Source organism: Artemia sp. Qi Xiang Cuo, chromosome 11, assembly GCF_049724085.1.
Source record: "Artemia sp. Qi Xiang Cuo chromosome 11, ASM4972408v1, whole genome shotgun sequence".
NCBI lineage: Eukaryota > Metazoa > Arthropoda > Branchiopoda > Anostraca > Artemiidae > Artemia > Artemia sp. Qi Xiang Cuo.
The window spans coordinates 19622808-19645690 of NC_142804.1; the positions used below are offsets into that span (position 1 = coordinate 19622808).

At 35.6% G+C, this 22883-nt stretch overlaps 1 protein-coding gene across 4 annotated transcripts in view; it reads right to left on the reverse strand.

The window, feature by feature from the left end:
* Positions 1-4777: 4777 nt before the first annotated feature.
* LOC148946737 (interferon-related developmental regulator 2-like) overlaps positions 4778-22883 on the reverse strand; it is a 62085-nt gene continuing 43979 nt past the window's right edge. For 3 of the 4 annotated variants that reach the window (XM_089096352.1, XM_089096353.1, XM_089096354.1), the window contains 7 exons: positions 21895-22112; positions 18891-19083; positions 15979-16115; positions 12282-12418; positions 9289-9384; positions 8439-8558; positions 4778-5085 (listed from right to left, as the gene is read on the reverse strand). In XM_089096352.1, the coding sequence (XP_088952478.1) occupies positions 5005-5085; positions 8439-8558; positions 9289-9384; positions 12282-12418; positions 15979-16115; positions 18891-19083; positions 21895-22112 (982 nt within the window). In that variant the 3' untranslated portion in view covers positions 4778-5004. The remainder of the gene's footprint in view (positions 5086-8438; positions 8559-9288; positions 9385-12281; positions 12419-15978; positions 16116-18890; positions 19084-21894; positions 22113-22883) is intronic. The other variant, XM_089096355.1, reaches the window with a different exon arrangement.

A 22883-nucleotide genomic window follows, 5' to 3' on the forward strand; every position in this document is an offset into this window, starting at 1 on the left:
AAATTTTATGGGAGACAGGAAGGGGGCGCTAATTAAGATTTTTCCCGCGCACAAGAGAGGCTAGAGCCGCCACTGCTTGCGAACTAGAGTATCGCAACTTGATTTTTGTATTTATTTGCGATTTCCATAAAATTGGCCCATTTGTGGTGTTTTTTAAGCTGTGTTTTCTAAAACCAAATTTATCCATACGTGCCTGTGTTTTAATTTTTGACGTGCCTGTTTGACACTAAAGTTTGACTTTTTGTTCCAATTATTTTAGAATGACTCCTGAAACTCAAGGGTCGTTTATTTCAAATAATAAGCTTTTCTTAAAGTTCTAAAAAAAAGTTTAGCGCAAAGAGCCAAGTATTGAGGGGGAAGCAGCCCCCTCATATACATAGTAATTTCTGTTCGTTTTAAGATTCAATGTTGCTCCTTAATTTCAGTTGAAAAAACTTCTTTTTTTAAATTTGATTTCTGGTGTTTTTTAAATAATGCCCAGAAATCCAGCTCCCCCTCCATGGAAAATTCCCTTCTCCCACAGACAAATCCTCCGAAATGACCCCCTAACCCTACCATAAAAATCCCCCACGAAAACTTCCCAAGTATTCGTAACTCCCCTCCCTTCCCCCCAACTCCTGTCTGTATACTTCCTAATAACCAATACTGTATGTAAACAATGGGCAAAGTTCATAGCTTGCAGATCTTCCTCCGAGGATTGTTGGGGGTCAAGTAATCTCAAAGACATTTTTAATAGATATTTCGACTATTCTGAACAAAATGGGTACCTATAAATTTTGATCGGGCGACATCGGGGGGGAAAGGACGCGGAACGGGGGCTAGCTGCCCTCCAATATTTTTGGTCGCTGAAAAAGGGCAAAACAACTTTTGATTTCCGATCAAATGAGCCCTCTCCCAATCTTCTAGCATCACTGGTTCGATACAATCACCTGTGGGGAAAAAATTAAATAAACACGCATCCGTGAAGCGTTCTTACTTCTGGTAAAAGAAAAATGCAAAATTCGGCATTTTGTATATAGGAGCTTGAAACCTCTACAGAAGGGTTCTAATATGCTGAATGTGATGGTGTGATTTTCATTGATGTGAAAATCACATTGATTTCAAGTGATTTTCAAGATCACTTGATATTTTGGAGGTGTTTACCCCATTTTTCAAAAATTGTGTAAGTTTTGTCAGGCTCGTAATTTTTGATGAGTAACATTAAACTTGATGAATTTGATATATTTTGAATAAACATCAAAATTAAATTGTTTTGGTGTATGTATCGTTATGAAGACTCTGTTTCTTAGAGTTTCGGTTACTATTCAGCCGCATCGCTTCATACTTACAGTTCGTTACCACAAACTGTTTTATGACGTACTATTTTATGAGGTCGTCTGAACGGGTTTGTTAAAGTATCACTATGAGAAACCTTTTTATTTTTGCAATCGATTGAAGATAATCCTGGGTGAATCTTGAAACAATGAATCATCATCGGCAAAAATGTTTCGGCTCTTTTGTTACACCAAATACGGAAATACTTCTGATTGGTCTTTTAAAAGCAATAAATGCTAAAAAATTATTACAACTTAGTTGTTTTCCTAATGAAACGAATCGTTAACACTGAATAGTAGATCTCAACTTCTCTATTTCCAAAGGAGAGCGTCGGCGCCACTACGCCGCAGTAACTAGTACTACAACCTTCAAGAGAAGATTTTTATTTTGATCTGATTCAAAATTCTTGCTATCCATGACATTGATATGGTATCTCAATTGCTCAGGGTTTTTTGTTTTAATTACGATATTTGATTTATGAATTTCCGTGGTGTCTTACGTGTATTTCTTCTAGCCAACAAATTACCAGCTGAAACTCCTGAAAATCATTCAGGGGATGTTTATTACCGCCCTTACATGTAATATGTACTAAGTCCCCCCCCCCAGAAAAAAAATGAATAAGTGGTTATGTAGCACCTCCCCCGTTGGGGATGAAACCTTGCTTTTACATGTTTTATTCTGGTATTTTTCTTTTTTTGTTTCTTCTACTTCAGCTCTAAATCGGTACCCGAAGAAAAAGATGAGGAAGGTTAACAGGAAGGGTGGGCGAAAGTACAGGATGGTTCACCCCCAACCCCCCATTGCACTCCGTGGCTGAAGGGCCAAGAAACGGTGATCAGAACCACCGGTAGGGACTATAAAGTAAAATGCCGTATTCTTTACCTTTTATATTCTACATTATCACATTTTAGACTCTCAAGTTTAGTATTCAGCTGTTCCTGGAAAGGTCCTCTCAAATTCTCATTCTGGAGTCTATCAAGGTCATAGCTTCCCGGAAGGTTGTTACTTTTCCCTGATTTAACTTTTTCCTTTAGATTGCTTATGGGGCATAATATGACCAAATACTGTATTGGTAATAACTAGGGTTATACATACAAAATTGCAGCAGTTTATGACCATTACTGTTTTCTTTTCCTATACCAAATTTACCTAAGCTAGGTCACCATATACCTCTATTTCTACCGACCTGGGGATTAAAATACCTAAATAAAAATACCATATTCCTACCTAAGATGCTTTCTACTTGTTTTTGCAGCTGCAAGTAAAATTCATCTGAGTCACTACTATCTCCATACGTCGGTTTTACAGGGGCATATACTACCATGATTGATACCCTGCTCATTTTAGTCACAAAATGAGCAATTAGCATCCTATTACTAATACCTTCCGAACCTAAACAAGGCTTGACAGGCTACTTGTTCATCACAAGCCCTACCCGCTGCCTATGCACCCCATCCTTCCTCCCTGAGTAGATAGATCCTAAATATCACCTAAATCCATATTTCCTACCCCTGGGAAATGAGTTTCTGAAACTCCTAATTAGCAGGGGTGTAATTTGCTATGGGGCAGGGGAGCAACTGCCCCCTCAAGACCCAAGTTTGCATCCCCCAGACAACAGTTTGCACCCCCCCCCCAGCTGATGCTTAGTTTCTGCAAAATATCTTGTCAAAATTAAGATTACTACTTACTTACTTCGGTCCCGGCCATCCTCGTGGGACGTTTTGGGGCCATTCCTCTTTGCTAGCTCATGCGTAAGGGCTCGGTAAACTGCTCTATCTGGTGCGATACGTGATAACCGGACCATTTTGACGTTGTCGAAGTGTAAGTTCTCCATCCATCTTTTTTGCGGTCTGCCTCGTGGATGAAGACCATGGAGGGATCCTACAAGGGCGATTTTCGGGAGGCGGCTTGGCTCCATTCGCTTCAGGTGGCGAAACCAGCAAAGTTGTATTTTCTTGATTTTACTGAGAATGGTTTCAGTGGACTGGAGCCTTTGATGTACTTCCACATTTGCGATTCGGTCAGTGTATTTGGTTCTAGCAATGCGACAGAGGCACCACATCTTGAAAGCTAGAAGTTTCCTTTGGTCTTCGGTTTTCAGTGTCCTTGTTTGCATCCATAAATAACTATGGAGATTTTTACTAAACTGTTGAATAGGCGCATTTTTAATTTGTCGAATAGGTGGTTACTTTTCCAGAGGTTGGCTAGTCTTCGGAAGCTAGAGCTAGCAAGTGCAAGTCGATGTTTCACGTCAGAGCTATGGCAATTATCTGAGGAGAGTTGGCTACCAAGGTACAGGAAGTCAACCGTTCCAACCTGTCTCCCGCCTAAGTTGATAATGGGTAGGTTGTTTAGTTCCCGTTTCGTGGTTACCGTGACTTTGGCCTTGCTGGCATTGATTTCCATCCCGAACGGCTTTGTGGTATTGTAGAGTTTATCAGCTTGTGCCTGCAGTTCTTGTGTAGAGTTGGCTGGCACATCAATATCATCAGCGTAGGCAAGATTGTCTATTAGCAGCCCTCCTATTGTCGCGCGATTTTCCAACTGCATCAGTGACAGAACGGCATTTAGAAAGAGGTTGAAGGGATGTGTTGATAAGATGCAACCCTGGAGTACTCCTGACGAAGTTGTGAACTCTTCTGACAACTTATCAGCGGTTATTACTTGGCCTCGAAACTGATAGTACAGACTCTTGATTATTTGGGCTATCTTGTAAGGGATGCCGTAGTGAAGGAGGATATGCCAGAGTCCTTCGCGCCATATCATGTCAAATATCTGACGGAAATCAACGAATATTAAGATAAGTCTTTACAATTCAAGTATCCAGAGAAACAGGCCAGTTTTCTTTAGTATATCTGTGCCTTTAAGGTAATATATGGCTCATTTTTCAGTTTTCACTTGATTTTGAAAAATTAGCTTCAACTTTGTCCCCCCCCCCGGGATTTTGACGAAATTACGCCACTGCTAATTAATCCGGTTTGAAGCGTCTGAATTCGTCAGTCAAAATTTCGATGCGATAGCGGTTTTTTAACGTTGTAAAATTCCAAGGTGCAATTTTTATATTCTTTAAATTATTGAAATTATTACGGCCACAAGAAAAGCAATGGTCCCAGAACCAGTGGAGGTCGGGGACTAACACATCTTAGTAAGTCTACACGAGGCGCCGAAGCAGGCATAGAACCGGACAGCAGAAGTCCTTGGGACCTCCAGTATGAATTAATACTGGTCTTAACCAACTGTTATTTAAACTTAGTTCAACTTTCGACGAAATTCGTAACTTTTCTGGAATAGGTTCACTTTAATAAGAAACCCCCTTATTCAGACAATTGAAATATGCCAATTTTCATATTTTTTTTTTTATTTAAGAAGCTATCCGAGCCTAATCCTGAAGAAATTCAATGTATGAAATTTGCAACACAAGGCAGGGATGCAGAAAGTGCAAAAAAATTTAATAAAATTAAATGCATGATAAAACATTCAAACCAAACAATTATTCATGAGCAAACCACCAACATATTTAATTAGCCTAATTAAATAAATCTATTAGCCTAAGTGTATCATAATCTGTATATACTTTTTAAAATCAGGTCACAAATTACCATTCCTAATAAAGTCTACATGCCAACACAAAAATAAATTATCACTAGAAAAATAAATCGTCTGTGTCAATAACAGCTATTCACTATGTGGCTAAAAGGCGGCAACTCGTTTATCTCTATTCTTTTGCCTGGCTATAGAACGGCTCTTGAAGTTAGCCATATTCATTGCGTGCTGAAAAAAAAAATTATATAGTTAGAACAAAAAAGTTGTCTAAATAGAACATGTGTTAAAAGTAGCTTCAAAGCCGACTGATGAGAGAAAAGAAAACCAAAATCATGAAAATTTTTAATTTCATGGTCTAGCTGTTTCTTTTTTACGGCGAAAAGCAAGGAATTCATAATATTCAGGCACTTTTGAGGAAATTATCTAGAGAACTCTTCCTTTGTATTTCGATTTACTCGTTTTTTTAAGTTCAGTTTAATCGTTTCGAATTATGTCGACAGAACAACCGTTCAATATATCTCTATTGACTATGTTTTTTTAGACAGAAATTAATTGTTCGTCTCTGTCTACAGAGAAAAACCAGAGAACAGTAATGTGTCCTCACCGGATCAACATTAAAATAATTGGACCAAGCTGTGAGCTTTCGTGCCTATTTTGTCGGTTGGAATATGGGGGGGGGGGATAATATGAGAAAGCTCTACAAAAAGAGGTGAATTTATGTACTCGTAGAAAACAGCCATCAACGCCACATCAAACTTTTCACTAACAGACTGAAAAAAGTCATGAGTAACGACTGAAACTGCCCTTTTAGCCCTGTTCTAGATATTTTGAAGTTGTGCGAGCAACATTATCGAAGCACGAGCATAAAGCGGACATCCTACTTTGAATGGGTTTAAAGCAAGACTTCTTAAGTAGGATGAAGGAGCCGGGCGGTGAAAGGTTTTGGCAGCAAAAGAGTCATCCCCAGCTTTATCTCGCAGGAGTTTCTCACCGGATCAAGGTGGGTTTTCTAAGAGAGGTATGTTGAGAATTAGTTATCAAGGAGACAAAACTCGTCGACTCTATTTATTGCTTCATTCATATAGATGAAGTTAGGGTGTAAATGTTGCACTTTCGATCAGGAGATCAGCAGCTCCTTTGTTTTCGACGCATTGACACTGACCAATCATGCATCGGACCAATTTTCGATTTTCAAAGGACCCATGTGTATGGGCACGGAGGCTTGGCTCTTCGTGTCTTGGGACGGCTACGTGTCTTTTCATTTTGGTTTTGTATGTCCATTTATTAGAAAAAGAATGATAACACCTTCCCGGGCTTTCCCTTCATCCCTAATTCGAGCGCAACAGACCTCGACAATGTGGACGATGTGACTCTACTTGGAAGCCCTTCTCGGAAGGTGCAACACACGTTACTCAGAGTAGCTGCAACCACCCCTCCCCTATTGTTTGAAATTATCTCTTATCTCTCTCCTCTCAACCACGGAAAGGTAGTGGTCTTAGATAATTTCAGATATCTGAGGTCTATCATAGACATAAATGGTAGTTGTAGCGATGAAATTCACTTCCACATAGCTGCCACTTCTGCTGTTTGCTCAAGTTCGAAAAACCCCGTGAAGGAGCAAGGAGATTCAAATCAAAACTTAGCCCTGCAAATATTAAGCCTTTTTGTACTTCTGTATGGTTGTGAGACCTAGCCTCTAAAAGTAACAGAGGTATATGATTTGATTGCCAGAGGAAAATACTTGTTTTGTGATTGCGAGACCGATAGTCAAACGACTCCATCTGTCAGCGTTGTGAGATGAAACTCTGCTTCGGAGCTACATCGTACTACTGTCACTTGCCCTGGTTTGACAATGTGTGTCAAAGACCAAATACAATACTGGTTTTGTGCTGCAACTCACTTTCAGGATAGAAAAAGCGTCGGGGCGGACAAGTCAAGACATGGATGAGGACCGTCAAGACGGACGTTGAGCCAATCACAGGTTTCCGTCGTCAAGGCTGTTGTCACCGATTTCAACAATCGTTCTCTCATCAGGGTAAGCTGCACCAAACTTGTATTCTCTTTCCGTACGCCTTGATGAATTGTGTTTTAACTTTGGTGTCGGTATTTTGCCCAATCCATGGCTTCGTGAATTTCTACCCACCATTTTTCTTCGCACCAACTGCTCCCGCGACAAGTAGCTAGTCTGACTCTGTTTGTGTTATTTAAAGTTTGCATGTAAATTTGTCTGATGATGGCTATAGCTGTGATGTTTATATGTAATCGTTTAAGTATCTTAATTCAAGCATAAGTAAATAAGAGTTAAAATTATTATTTCACAACGGGGATCTCTGTCACTTCGTCATTAAACTTGTTTTAATTTTAAATATGAAAAAGAATTGATATTCAAAATTTCAACAGATGCCGTTGTAACAAACTAGCAGGGGAGTTCATCAATTTTTATTCTTTCATTTGGCAGTATAATTGGCAAAAGAGGTTCAGTTTATTCATATTTTTAAATGCTTAATTTTTTAAAACACAGACACACAAATACCCCTGGTTGCACTTGCACATATGACAAAACTCGAGGCATTATTTAAACACTATTTATATTCGAACAAGAGTTGGAGTCATCACAAAACTTATTACAAAATGAATTCCAAGTTTACTATTTTTAGTCATTTGCAAATGGATCAAAATTAATAAGTGGATAAAAAATTGGCAGTGCTTACCAATATTTAAAGTGTAAAGCTAGGTTCTGAAAGAGGCCAAGTTTTGCTTTGGCGGCCAGATCAAAGACTATGGGTAACTTATAAAAGTGGAAACTAGCACTAGTGTTGGCAAAAAAAAACATCAACGCCATCTAGCGTTTGGCAACTCGTCATTTTTCAAGCTTTGTAATCGTTTTTCTCCCAGGACCTGAGGTCAAATACTTATTCCTATATTAATTTTAACAACTACACAAATTAAATTAATTATTCTTATTATTACACTGAAAAAAATGCAATGTCGCCAAATGTTAGATGGCATTGAAGGCTGTTTTTGTCCACACTAGCGACAGTTCCCACTCTGGTAAATTAACCATACTCATTGACCCAGATTTCATCTTCACCCAATAAAATGTCGTATTTGGTGGCGAATATTCAACTTGTTTCTATATTTCGGATGAGCCTTAAAAATTAATTTCTCTGGCTAGAAAAATTGCTTTTAAAACAGACAAATGACTTCCTGTTTATACATATAGTGAAAATTTACTTCTCATAATTTTCTTTAGTAATGCTAAAAATGCATTGGCGAAATGATATAGTTGCCTTGTTTATTATGGAAGTTTTCTAGGAAGACTTAAAAAAATTTCGTGTTCCATCCGACAAAAAACAGTCGCATTTCATATTGCTCGACAATACTTACCATCTTTTGTCAGAAGTAACCTTAATAAGCCTAAAATCTAATTCAAATTCAATTTTTATTAATTTTACAGGTATATTCTTCATTTATAACGCATTATAGATCAATATTTCTATTACATTAATCTGTATTACATTTAATTAAATCTATTTAATATTTCATAGAAAAGGCTAGTAGCTATTCTAAAATTGACTTACTCTTTTGCTTTTGGATACTTTGGTTGTAACTCCTCCCACTAACATTGGTGGTCCAAGGTCAAATATATCTCTAAGAAATTCATTTTCTGCTAAATGCAGATTCATACCGGATCCAAGAACCTAAAAAGATATTCTAGACAGTTTTACCCCAGTTTACATTATTTTACAAGATAGAAAAATAGAGTAGGCTTAAAAGAGGCTTCCAGAGTAGGCTTAAACTAAATGCTTTTAGTCTGACTTTAAAATTGAGTCTCAAAGATTAGGTTTCTAAAAAAAAAAAACTAACAGAAAATATTTTATTTCAAGAAAATAACCAGTTTTTTTTATTTTAAAATTAACAATCGCCAACATAACTTAACGTTACTTTGTCAATAATTTTCGAACTTTGGAATCCAACTACAAATTTCAAGCAATATTTAATTATATTTTTTTCATCTGATTCCTCACTTAAAAGCACTTAAAATTGCACCTGGGAAACAAGGAAAACTATTATTTCGCCAATCTCTAGCCAAAGAGTATAGGTAGCTTATAAGGGTGGAAGTGGCAATGAAATTCAATTAATCCGAGTAGCACTAGATGGTGCTGATTGTTGCTTTTTTCCTCACACAAACTTAGTTTCTTCTCATCAGTTACCACTCCTCTAGAAGAGCAAAATAGTACCAAATCTAGATGCCGAGCAATTTGAATATTCTAGTATTAGAAAGGGGAAAAAAAGAACAAGCATCGAAAATACTGAAAAATCCGTCCAAGTATACATTATCATCGACCCAAGAGCCGGTAAATGGCGAAAATATCATACCTAGATAAAAAAAAAAGTCAAAGGACTGCGAGATTGTATGCTGACATTTACCTGACAAATGGCATCGTATTGCTTTTTTCGAGACCAAGAGTCGAGTACTAGAACCTCGGTACAAAATTTTATATGTACATCAGGAGTATCGCCTTCCTAAAAAAAACAAAAAAAAAAAAAAACACAAAATTGAGAATAACAATGAGCTTTCCACAATTTTAATAACATTTCCTAATTAAAAATTTCTTTTTTTCTTACAATTTGGCTTCCTAGGTTAAGAAACGTGATCAAAGATTGATGATACTTTACTTACAACGGGATATCCACTAAACTGTCGACATTAAACTGTCAAATTGTCGACATTAAACTGTCATTAAACTGTCAAAACATCAAAACCACATTAAACTATCGAATTTGTTGTTTTTTCTAGGTGCATTATAAAAACATATACCACTGTAGGTGCATCATATTTTTCGTCGGTAAATCATATTTTTCGTCAGGTAATATCGTAAACATATAATATTATAACATTATAAAAAAAGATGGTCTTGACACGTTTATTAAGTGTGATGGTCTTAACACAGCAAATGTTACACTTGTTTCTGTGGTCTATTGTGTTACAGCAAGCGTTTTCTAGCACCTGGAAACCCAAATGTTCACTAGCTTAAACTTAATTTAAAATCACGGAAACAAAATTTGACACAAAATAAAGGAGAATAAAAGTCTCAAAAGCAAACGTCACTTTTACCAACCTATCGCCGAAAACACTATTTTTGGACGATCCATCCCCCAGAAAAAAAATAACATAAAAGTTACGAAGTAAAAATCCATAGTTTTCAGACCTTAGATAACCCTTCCCCTGGAGAACATTCCTCTGACAACAGCCCCGCTCTTCTTCCAAGAAAAACAAAATCCCGCTTCCAGTATCTGTTTTATAAGGTTAAGCAATTTTTTTTTAGAGTTAGAGATCAGTGACTGTTTGCAGTTAGAGACACTTACTAATCACATTGGTACATATATATGGCGTTAGTTACATGGCTTCTAAAAGAATTAAATAAAAAAAAAGTTTTTTTTTAATTGAAAGCAAGGAGCGACGTTAAAACTTAAAACAAACAGAAATTATTCCGTATATAAGGCTGTCCCCTCCTCAACACCTCGCTCTTAACGCTTAAGTTTTTTATTGTTTAAAAAAATAGAGTTGTGAGAAAGTCAAAGTTTTAATGTCGCTCCTTACTTTCAGTTAAAAAAAACTTTTTTTATATTTAATTTTTGAACGTTTTTGAATTAATGCAAGTTTTGATTTTGGCTCACCGTACATGAATAATTTAAGCCAAATTTGCATATTAATTTTACTTTTATTTGGTTAAATGGCTTTCTAGAAAGTTGTTGAATTTTATTAGTAATAAATATACGTAACTTACGAATTAACTTACGTAACGAACTTCTATATTCATATATTTTTAACACGTATATTAGGGGGTTCGCCCCTCTAGTCAATATCTCGCTCTTTACGCTAAAATTCGAATTTTGTTCTAATTCTTTAAAAATGACCCCTTAATCAAAAAGGCCGTTAATTAGAATAAATAGCACTTATGAAAGTACTAAAAAGTCTTTGGCTTAAAAAGCGAGGTATTGACTAAGGGCGAACCCAATCATATACGTAATATTTTCTGTTCGTTTTAAGTTTTAATGTTGCTCCTTACTTTCAGTTGAAAAACTTGTTTTTTTATTTAATTTCTGATTTTTTTTTAAATAATGCTGGGAAATCCGGCACCCCCTTCATAACAGTGTCCCTTCCCACGTGAAAACTTCCTCCATGTAAAGATCTTCCCACAAAGCCTCCGACCACACCCCCCCCCCTACCCCCCACTACCAGAAAAGATCCCCCCTGAAAACGTCTGTATACTTCCCAATAACAAATACTATACGTTAACATTGGATAAAGTTCGTAACTTTCAGCCCCCCCCCTCGGGGGATTTTGGGGGATTAAGTCATCCTAAAAGACATAGTTAACATATTTTCGAACATGCTGAACAAAATGGCTATCTCAAAATTTTGATCGGGTGACTTTGGAAAAAAATGAGCGTGGGAGGGGGCCTAGTTGCCCTCCAGTATTTTGGCCACTTAAAAAGGGCACTAGAACTTTTAATTTTCGTTCCAATGAGCCCTTCCACGATATTCTAGTACAACTGGGTCGATACTATCACCCCTGGTAAAAAAAAAACAAAAAAAAAAAAACAAATAACCACGCATCCGTGATCTTTCTTCTGGCAAAAAATACAAAATTCCATATTTTTGCAGATAGGAGCTTGAAACCTCTACGGTCGGGTATTCTGATACGCTGAATCTGATGGTGTGATTTTCATTAAGGTTCTATAATTTTTACGGGGTCTTTCCTCCTTTTTTCGAAAATCAGCCAAATTTTTTCAGGTGCGTAACTTTTGATGGGTAGGATTAAACGTGATGAAACTTATATATTTGAAATCAGCATTAAAATCCAATTCTTTTGATGTATCTATTTGTATTCTGTTTTTTATAGTTTCGGTTGCTATTGAGCCGTGTCGCTCCTTACTCAAAGTTCGTTACCAGGAACTGTTTGAAAAACCTATATGGGCTTTATTTTGGCTAGCTGAGCTTAAAATTTGTGAATCCATTCTTTCACTTCTGCATATATACATACATATATCTAATTTTGTTCATCAAATAACTTAAACAAAAGGGGGTTGTATGATTAGTGATAAAATTATTATAACAAGTTTCAATAGATCCTAATTTAAAAAGATTGATGCCACTCGCGGATTAGTTTGAACCAAATCTGTTTCCTCCTCTGTCATTCAGTTATCGAAATATTTAAAATTTTCTATTTCTCCAACATGTGTTATATCTTCTTTACTCACAGAAACAGTTGGGAGATGGATTTTTGATCATAGATGAGACGTCATATGCTTTTTGACCATGCTAATAAGTAAACACTTGTACAAACGGGTACTGATTACAAAGAAACGGGAGATTTAATCCGGATTATCAGCTTAAACTAGTATACGGTCAATTACCTCAACTGCTCTAAGGACATCTCTAAAGCTAGACCTCTGTTGTCTTCTATCTTTTTTCGCTCTAAACTTTTGAGAATCAGTTGCCAACGATTTGAGCATATTGCAGAGTTCTGACTCCAGGTCAGTAGTATTTTCATCTGAAAAATGAATTTTACATATCATCAGTACATTTCACACTTTAGTATATACACTAAAATCCCAGCTAGGTCCAATCCCTGGAAAGCTTAACTTCGTTGACAACACTGCTCATCCAAAACAGCATGCAGATAGGTTAAAAATCGACCCTTCAACTTCATCTGCGTCATTCGCAACCTTTGTCTAATATAAGCTGGGACCTGCCGTGAAGACCTATTAGTGCTTTAAAGGGTTTTCAGAATTAAAGTCTTCTTGGACGACTTAGTAAATTCGAAATAAATACCAAATGCTTTACATAAGGTCTTTACATAAAATTTTATGCTTTACATAAAAATTTTTACTAGATTTTTCTGTGGAATGGGATAAGTTTGGGCGAAAGAAGAAACTAAACAAATGAATTTCAGCATTTTGAGGCATAGTAGACTCATTAGCCTCCTAGACAAGAAATCCACCAGCACACATTGATTGATTTGAGCAAAAACGTTCAGTCAAAAACTAAACAACTAACTTAAAAGTATTCCAGCTAATTGTGTGTACTAAAATAATTCAATTTTTTGCGCATGAGCATAGGGTGGAGAGAAAGGATCATCTGATCCTCGCCCCCGGATAATTTTGTGGAACATACGCTATTCGGATCATAATTTTTAATAATATCAAAATAATTATTAAGTCTATGTTGGCATGCAGAACACAGTCAAGCTAAAAAACAAATGGGATTGATTACACTTACTGTACCCTTTTCACAGAAGTGGCCCATAATTATCATTGACCCATATAGAGTAAAAAAAATCCCTCCATTTGCTTTTGATTACATTTTTAAAACTAACGTTATAAGCTTGTTGGGTATGTTAAATGGCGTTGATACCTTTTTTCCTGGTTATATAGAGACTTCCACTCGCTTTTAAAAATCCTGCACCCCTTTCAAATTTTCCGCTCTGTCTAATTACAATTTTAGGTTAAATTATTGAGTGAGGGAAGAGGTCATAATTTACAAAGTAAATACATCAATAAATTGGCAGTCTGAAACCATGGCATGTAACATAAGATTATTTTTTCTAAAATTTCTGTCACAAAATTAGATGGGCCAAATTCAAACTTTGGGGTTAACAAACAAAAACAAAAAGAAGAACAAAAACAAGCCAATGTAATAAGTCTAGTTAGGAAAAGAAATTTAAAGAATCAAAAATAATTAACTCTAGCAAGATCCTTCCAGTTGCAAGCTATGGCTTACCAGGGTTTTAAACTTCCCCAAAAAATATGTTTTCGGGGAGCCTCGTGTCTTCAGCAAAAATGACCAAAAACTTTGGGGGTTCCTATACTTTCTGAATAAAGGAAGAGTTTAGAAAGAACAATGAAGTTAAAATTGTATTTTTATTAAATTGTCTGGATTTACGATACATATTAAAGAATGAATATCATAAGCATATAAAGCTATGAGAAAAGAAATATGTCGTTAGTAGAAGGCGTAAATTCTACCACCACAGGGCAAATTTTAATGTCTAAAACTTATATTTTAAAATAAAACAGAAACAGTTTTCACAACAGCAGAGATTGCAAGCAGTTGAGACGTCCAGCGTTCTTTCTTTGAAGCATTAACATTAACTATATGGTTAACATTAAACCACCATACAGTTATTAGAACAAAATTTATATTGTTATCAGGAGACAGAAATCAGGTGGAAATATGTCCTTAAGCCACCATGAATACGATGTGGGGCAACAGCTGGTCTGAAAAACAACACAATCCGAAACATGTCAGTAATTATTCTGGAGAAACGTACAATTGATTCAATAGCTTCCTCCATTTAAGACCCCAACGATTTAATCTGATAAGCCACCTCCCCCCATACTTAAGAACTTATTTTAAATTGTGTATTTATTACATGTGTATTTTTAATCCTACTAAATACCCTTAACTATTACAAATAATTATTTAAAATTATATAAAATTAGTTATATATAATTATTTTATTAGATTCTAATTACATATAGATCCTTAATTGTATAAAATACATAATTTAATACTTTATAGAGCTAAACGTAAATACTACGCGAGCAGCAAAGAGCCAATCTAATTTGAATTCTATCGGGTCAAAATTATCAAATATGTAGGTTTTGAAATAAACCTAGATAAATTTTAGCAGTGTCTTAAAAATCATGGAAAATTTGGGAAATTACTTAAAATTTCCCAAGGGATCCTGATTTTCTTATTCTTTTTATGGGGCCCTGATTCCCCGAAAATGGTCAATAGATCTAGGGATTCCGTATGTACCCTCCCCCTCTTTTCTGACAACAAAAACAAAGTGGCAGAAATATTTTAATGAATTTACTAATATAATATTTACTTATTAATGAAATTATACAAATAAATTTGTATTTAATGGGTTAAAAGATCAAATACGAATAATTAGTTTAGTAATTAAAACAATCGAATCTCAAAATTCAAGAATCATTAGAAACGCCATAATGATTATTATATAATTGGAAAACAAGTTTTCCGGTTTTTAGTGTCTCTAGAATCAGATCATGCTGATCAATAACATCAAAACCAGATCCAGCAGAATCTAGACATGTGTCCAATCAGAAGAGACCTTCACCCTCTACACCTGTGATTCAAAATGTGGGGCACAGGCCCTATAGGTGGGGCATGACAATATTTTGATGCGCCATGGACAGGACGAGCACCCTTCGGCTGACTATACTTTAGAGCTTTAATCTTGAAAACAGTTGAAATCTTGACGTTATTCATATAAATGGCGTCATATTCAGATGCATTTAAAGAGCAAAAAAGATACATGATAATATCGCAATGACATCATAAATTGTAGAAAAGGCGTTGTATTTAGACAATATTTTCCATTAGTATAAAATATGGCCTTGAGGACGATTGGAAAAAAGACGCCGAGTTAATGGCCTTTTAAGGTTCAGGTGAATATGTGTAAAATTTTGAATAATAAAACTTAAACATCACGAGGGGGGTTATCAAAATTTTACAAATACCTAGGTGGGGCATGGCCCAAGGTCGGTTGGGAGCCACTGCTCTAAACTTAATACGTAAAAGTGAAAAAAAAAACACACAAAAAAAAACCAGGGAAATATGATTCATTGATGCTTGTTACATATTATAAAGTAAAATTTCCTCTTTTTTAATTTTCATATAGCCTAAGGCTATAAATATATGAGACCAACAGAGGGGGGATGAGTCTCATTATCCTAATAACAAAAATTATTGCTAAGGTAATTTAATCAATGACAAAAAGAGGGATAACTTCCCTAAATTTCCATGGCAATGCCTTCATTACATCCGCGACGCATTTATGTAAGCCAATCAAATTTCGCCATATTTCAGGAGAGGCAAATAACCCTGTCTTTTTATAACTGAATTAGTTTAGAATCTTAGTGAAATTTCAAGCCAGTAAAAAAAAGCTAAATGCACTTGATTGGTTCTACGGTGTGAAAATTTAAAACCAGTAAAAATAATAAAAACTTTGAGTCACAAGATTCTTTACAAGCAGTTCCTCTGTTTGCGGTATAGTGGAAAAAAAAAACAACAAATAATTACCTTCTGAATTATTAGCAAGAGTAAATTTATCATGAAAATCTCTAGCTCCTTCATAGACAAGGGCAATTGCTTCGCCAGCCGTTATTCGCAGATCAACGTCACCAGATTCTAATAACTTCGACAGCACTGTAACATTTCTGAAAGCCAAAGAAGAAATCGAACATCAGATTATTTGTTCTATAAGTAACTCTCTGAATAAGTAATTTCGCCATAATCTACTTAGATGCAGTAAGCTCTTTTCAACCCAAGGATCAATTTTATAGGAAGGGGAGATGAGCAATTTCTGTCTATATTATTATCAACTTCTTTTACTTATATTTGGTAACTTTATAAAAAAAAGCCAACATGTATTCTTTCGTTAATTTTGGTTACACATTAATTATTCGATTTCCTCTAGTAAATTAGAATTTAGTCATTTTTTACATGATGTTTTACGACACGTGTTAGCATTATGTTTAACATTTTGGGTGTATGTTTGAAAGTGTTGAAGTACATTATTATTATTATTATCAGCCAAACATAAAACAACTATAAAAGTAAGACAACGAAACAGCACGTTGTGAATGGCCACAAAGATCTCAGAATCATCATAGAAAACGAAATAACACTATACATGTATATTTTCTGTGTTAACATAATACAACTTAGAAGAAATTGCGTCGTGATGAATGCGGTAATGATGAAGGTTTTCTCGTGGTGCCCCTGAGATTAGTAAACACAAATAGGGGCCTACTACATCAAATTCCAGTCAAGGCCAAGCCAGTGGCCGTCCTACCCGGTTTCTCGGCCGAGAGGCACGGTATCGTATGAAATATGGATTTACTGAAGCCCGTAATCGTGCCGGGGGAGGGGGATTCACAGGACAAGCACCGTCCATGACGTAAGAAAAGATACCCTAGGAAGCAAGTAGAGGCAGAGGAAAGGTTATCTTGCTAGTACCGGTTCTGAGGATCAAGTACCACTTGCCGCTGATGGCTGGAGGGTGGTGACTCTCCCTGGTCGAGGGACAAGTGTTGCCTGCCCAAGCCAATCTGAAGTTGGCAGATAGGGTACTCGGGATGGAGAAGACACCTTGACACTACCAAGGAAAGCTCTTGTGCAGAGGAAAAACACAGTTATACATGCCCTATCTCAAAATACTTCGCCCGAATGGGCAATAATAAACGACCGATTATTGTTTTTTATGTAGATCGGGGTAGAGGTAATGAGTCTTTGCAGCCCAAGCTTTGACTCAGTTTTGTGAGTCTGTCTTTAATAATAACAATGATCATTCATGAAAAATTCAGTTTCTTAATTTAATTTTACCGATGTTTTGAGACACAATATGCCTGTTTTTTAGGGAAGAGATTTTCTTTGGAGTAAAAGTCGGAAACAAACTTTTATCTGACATATTGCTCATGACGTGACACTTCTGCGAGGTACAAAACAACAGGTCAAAGAATTCCTTGAAAAAGCAGACAATGAAGCAGAGCGAGTTGAGTTGAATATCAACACTGGCAAGACACGATATGGTTCAAAATGAGATAAAGAGAGGAACAGGCATGGCAAACACCACCTTTAGCGGACTAGGATCATTTCAGAGGTTGAAAGAGCACCTCCTTCCCTTAATACTGCGTCTCCTCGAAAGCAATGTCACCTCAGTTTGGTTCTATGCTAGCGAGTGCTGGAAATTCGACGTAAGCACAAAGAAAAGATTGACAGCATTCGAAAATATGTGCTCGAGAACATATTTAAATCCAAGTTGTGAAGGAGTGAGCAACGCGAAGATCCGTCTTACAACTGAAAAACAGCTTATTTCTAAAATGGCGAAGAAGAAAATACGGAGTTATCTTGGACACATCTTTCGTAGAAGTCAAGGATCCTGTACCAAGTGCACGAATGGCAGCCACGTGAACATCAACAGACTAAGATACTGAGATCCACTCAAACGCACGCAAAACATTGACAGTTGGGATTGAACCTCGGCCCTGTATTACCAATCAGCGATCATCCCCCAGTGTTACCACAGGCCCAAAATATTCACAAGATGCTGCCAAAATGATTACTGCACTAGTTGATTTTCCCCGTTGGATAGTCAAATTGTGAAGCAGTTTGCACAGTGTGTAGAAGAATTTATACTACTACCACTACTAATAACTCACCGCAGCAGCAAGCCGCCTGAAGCCAACACAGCTACGCAAGCTCTTGCTCCGTCCAAATCTATTCAAAGCCTTTCTATTTACACCCTTCCAAGAAGTTCCAATTTCACCTAAATCTTTCCTTACATCCTCCCACCCAAACCGAGGACGACCTGCTTTCTGTTCAGCCTTAAACGGTTGGTCGAAAAGGATAATCTTCGGTTATCCTTCACTTGCCGGATGTACCCTAGCCATCTAAACCCTTCTCTCATTATGCCCTAGATAGCAGAAATGAACCACACTTTTCGTACAGAAGAATTTATAGCTTTTCTCTTATTTCCAACAGACTTATTAAGCGTAGCCAAGAAATTCTTCTTTCAAGAAAATGTTTAAGAAGTCTCTGTTTTTTGTAGTTACTTTTTTAGTAAAATAAAAGAAAAGAAGAAGTTACTAGAAAGTAATGTAGTTTATCAAATATATTAAATTATCAAATGGTCCGGGCGAAAGCATTAAAGAATTGAGGAACAACGTAGAATCCACCACTCAAAACAATTTCTCAAAAAGTTTCACTGTCCTTTTTCATTTATTATGAAGGCATTCAATTACATACTAACAAAAAAAAGCAAAAAGAAAAACAAAGCGAATGCTGAAATTCTGATTAGCTTAAAGCACAATTTTAAGAAATTAATTTTGTTGAATAATTTTAAGAAATTCCATCTACCTACAGAGCCATCTACCTACAGAGTCATCTACCTACACAAGTATCTTCAGTTGAGAAGAAGAAAAAGAGCTTACGCTTCTGCAGAATCATAGATTCTTTTGGATGGTAGTAATGTGCATAGAAAGCTCCACGACGCTAGTGCAGCTGATTGTAACGCCGGCAATTGAGGAGAAGCAGAGGGAAGCTTCTGTTTAAATACATTCAACAGAGCCTTCATAATATGTTCTATTTCTTCTAGATTATGTGATGCTACGAAACACAAAACGCCTGTAATAGAAAAAAAGTGGTGAATAATAAGTTTATTGAAAGCTGCTCTAAATTTCGTCAAAAATCTTTTGACAAACTTTATGACAATCTAGTTGTCTCAGAAGTTTAGATGACAAAAACCTATCATTAGATAAATTGATTTGCTGAATTCTCTAAAACGGTAAAATTTGAACGCCAAAGAGCTTTATATGAAGGCACCTTAAAAGAAAAGTCCAAAATTTAAGAATCAACACACAACACCCCCTCCTAGAAAAAAGGACCTTGGAATTTGAATGCATCTCAATCTTTTAGAAGCGAACTGACCAAATATATGCATAATACATAACTCCGTAGTAGGACAAGATAAACACAGAGATTTTGTCTTTTTTATTTTAAGGAGTTAGCAGAATCGAACTACCCAAAGATACTAGGCTATAATAATCCGGAAATTTGTACTAAAACAGGTAAAAACAGAATTTCTATCTCGTCTTCTTATTGGATCGTAAAAACCATCACGGACAATTCCCGTAGAACTGAGAACTAAATGAAAAATCAATTATTTACAGCTATAGAGTGATTTTTTCCATTGGAATATAGGGTAAAAACCGAAGAGAAACTGTAAAGGTAGACACAAGATTAAAATACGGTTTCAGAAAAGAAACAAACAAAAGAAGGAAGAATGGAAAGATCGAGAAATTGCCACATTTTATAACCTAATATTCACAGACTGATACGAACTGATTTTATTTCCCGCTAAGCGATATTATTAAATGACTTGCAACCTAGTGCAAAATAATTTATTGATAAAATTAAGTTATTTACACGTGAATTAGTAAACCTTTCGTTAAAATAAATTTAAAATCAAGTTTACATACAGTTATTAAAAACAGCAAATCAGAAGCCTCGCTCAGCTTCGTCAGTTTGATACTGTCTTCTTTTTACAATGACATAATACTACCTTCAATCCTGTTGACTAAAATAATTGATTGATAAAATTAAGTTATTTACATGTGAAGTAGTAAACCTTTCGTTAAAATAAATTTCAAATCAAGTTTATATACAGTTATTAAAAACAGCAAATCAGAAGCCTCGCTCAGCTTCGTCAGTTTGATACTGTCTTCTTTTTACAATGACATAATACTACCTTCAATCCTGTTGACTAAAATAATTGATTGATAAAATTAAGTTATTTACATGTGAAGTAGTAAACCTTTCGTTAAAATAAATTTCAAATCAAGTTTATATTCAGTTATTAAAAACAGCAAATCAGAAGCCTCGCTCAGCTTCGTCAGTTTGATACTGTCTTCTTTTTTTTATAATGACATAGTACTACCTTCAATCCAGTTGACGCTTGCAGTATCGTTTTCAATTAATTAGATATATTTTTTCATCAATTTTAATTGAAACACAATTTATTCCATTTCTTCTATCAACAGCAAACGCTAGGGTAGAATAGCAGGCTATTAGGCTGCTATTTTTGCTTTCTTTGTAAGCTCAGCCAGAGTCGACCCAGTTCTAAATGGGAACCTGTAGAAATCTGGAGAAGGTAAGCAGGAAGGGTGTGCAAAAGCAGAGGATGGCAGGTCCCCAACCAGCCCATTGCACATCCTGGCTGAAGGGCCTTGAAAGGAAGATCAGCACCGGCAGTTTGGACTTAAAAGGTCTAGTGCCGTATCTTTTACCTTTTTTTTAGCAATCCTTGTAATCTACAACGCATTTATTACGAAGAGAATCGCCATTCATAGGTAACCCTGCTTATCGTCAAGTTCTTATAAACTAATTATGAGTACTATAATAAGTTATAGTAATATTGTTATGCTATATTATTATTATTACAATCTTATTATACATCATTATTGTATATTATTATTATTTTTTAATATATTATAACACAATTATTATGATACATACACTTATCTCTTATTATTATTATAATATAATTATTATAACATAATTATCATAATAAGCATAATATAACAAGCCTAAAAGTAATTGGAGAATCATATTTTTACATGTATAAAACCGTCTTAAATCGGTTTATCTTCAGTTATAATAATTCAAAAGATTTATTGTTTCCTTCATCCAAGATATTTTTTCAATTTAATGTAAAATGCTCAGATAAAAATAATTTCTAAGGAGCAATTTGATTAGTTCGTACTGCAAAATACCTAAAAAACGCTCTTCGTAGAGGAAAAGTATTTGATCTCCGTTTTATTTGGTGCTCTAAAGCGATTTAGGATTCTAACACGTGATTTGGTTGGAACTGTGAAGAAGATTCATTTTACTCTGGCTTTATTCTTCGTCGATTTTTTTTTTAACAATTTATTTAATTTTTTCTTCTTTTCGTTTGACCTGATCATTGCTTGACATGCTCTGATCTTCTTGTCATTTGATTTCACTTCATTGGTTTTTACTGTGGCTTTATTGCTTGTTGATTTTTTTTAGTTATTTTTTCTTATTTTTTGACCTGATCATTTCTTGACCTGACCTGATCTTCTTGTCATTTGATCATTGCACGATTTGACCTGATGTTTATCAGGCAAATGAAAATACTTAAATACATACGTGTCCTTGAGGTTTACAGACCCTATGTAACTAAAAGGTATCACTATTATTTACCTTCATTTAGCTATTTCTTCAAACCTAGCTTAACTATTATTACACTATATTCGTAATAGTACGTAGGTAAGGTGCACAAAATTACTAAATTCATGGCAATAGTACATCTAATGCAGAATTTCATAAAGAATGGAAGTAAATAATGCTGATTCTTTAGAAAACTAACCCAATAAAATAATTAACAAAAGTTAATAACTTATAAAAGAAATTTACTTAAAGTATAACAGCATTGCTCTCTAGCACCAATCCCAATGCTAGTATCGTCTATAAGTGTAAGAATCAGGGGTCTCATGTCTTTATATAACGTTTCCGTATCAAGAGTTGGACCCATTTGAAAGCAGAGCAGAGAAGCCAACTTTCCTCCTTCCTGCTGTTCAGCGCATTTTCCTTTCTTCAGCGCTCGTTCAGCACAGTCTTGTAATGCCATACGTCTGAAATAGAAAATGTAAAATAAGAATTTAAAATATAAGTTTTATACTGAGCAATTGCACAACTGACGTACCGTTACAGTTGAGCTGCAACTGAGGTGTTGTTGAGGTGCAGTTGCGTATTTGAGCTGTCTTTGTCTACAAAAAAAAAGAGTAACTAAGATTTTAGTACAGTATAGATAACGTAGTTAAGGAAGGGAGAGGAGGGGGGGGGGTTCCAGTTTCCCTATAATTTCCTATGTTTCAAGCTATCCAATTTCGGCATCGTGATTCTCACACTTACCCTTTTCAGAACTCACTGGGCTAGATGACATAATGTTTGGCAGTTTTACGATGATATAAGCCTCAGACATTATATTTGGCAGTTTTACGATGATATAAGCCTCAGACATTATATTTGGCAGTTTTATGATGATATAAGCCTCAGACATTATATTTGGCAGTTTTACGATGATATAAGCCTCAGACATTATATTTGGCAGTTTTACGATGATATAAGCCTCAGACATTATATTTGGCAGTTTTACGATGATATAAGCCTCAGACATTATATTTGGCAGTTTTACGATGATATAAGCCTCAGACATTATATTTGGCAATTTTATGATGATATAAGCCTCAGACATTATATTTGGCAGTTTTACGATGATATAAGCCTCAGACATTATATTTGGCAGTTTTACGATGATATAAGCCTCAGACATTATATTTGGCAATTTTATGATGATATAAGACTCAGACATTATATTTGGCAGTTTTATGATGATATAAGCC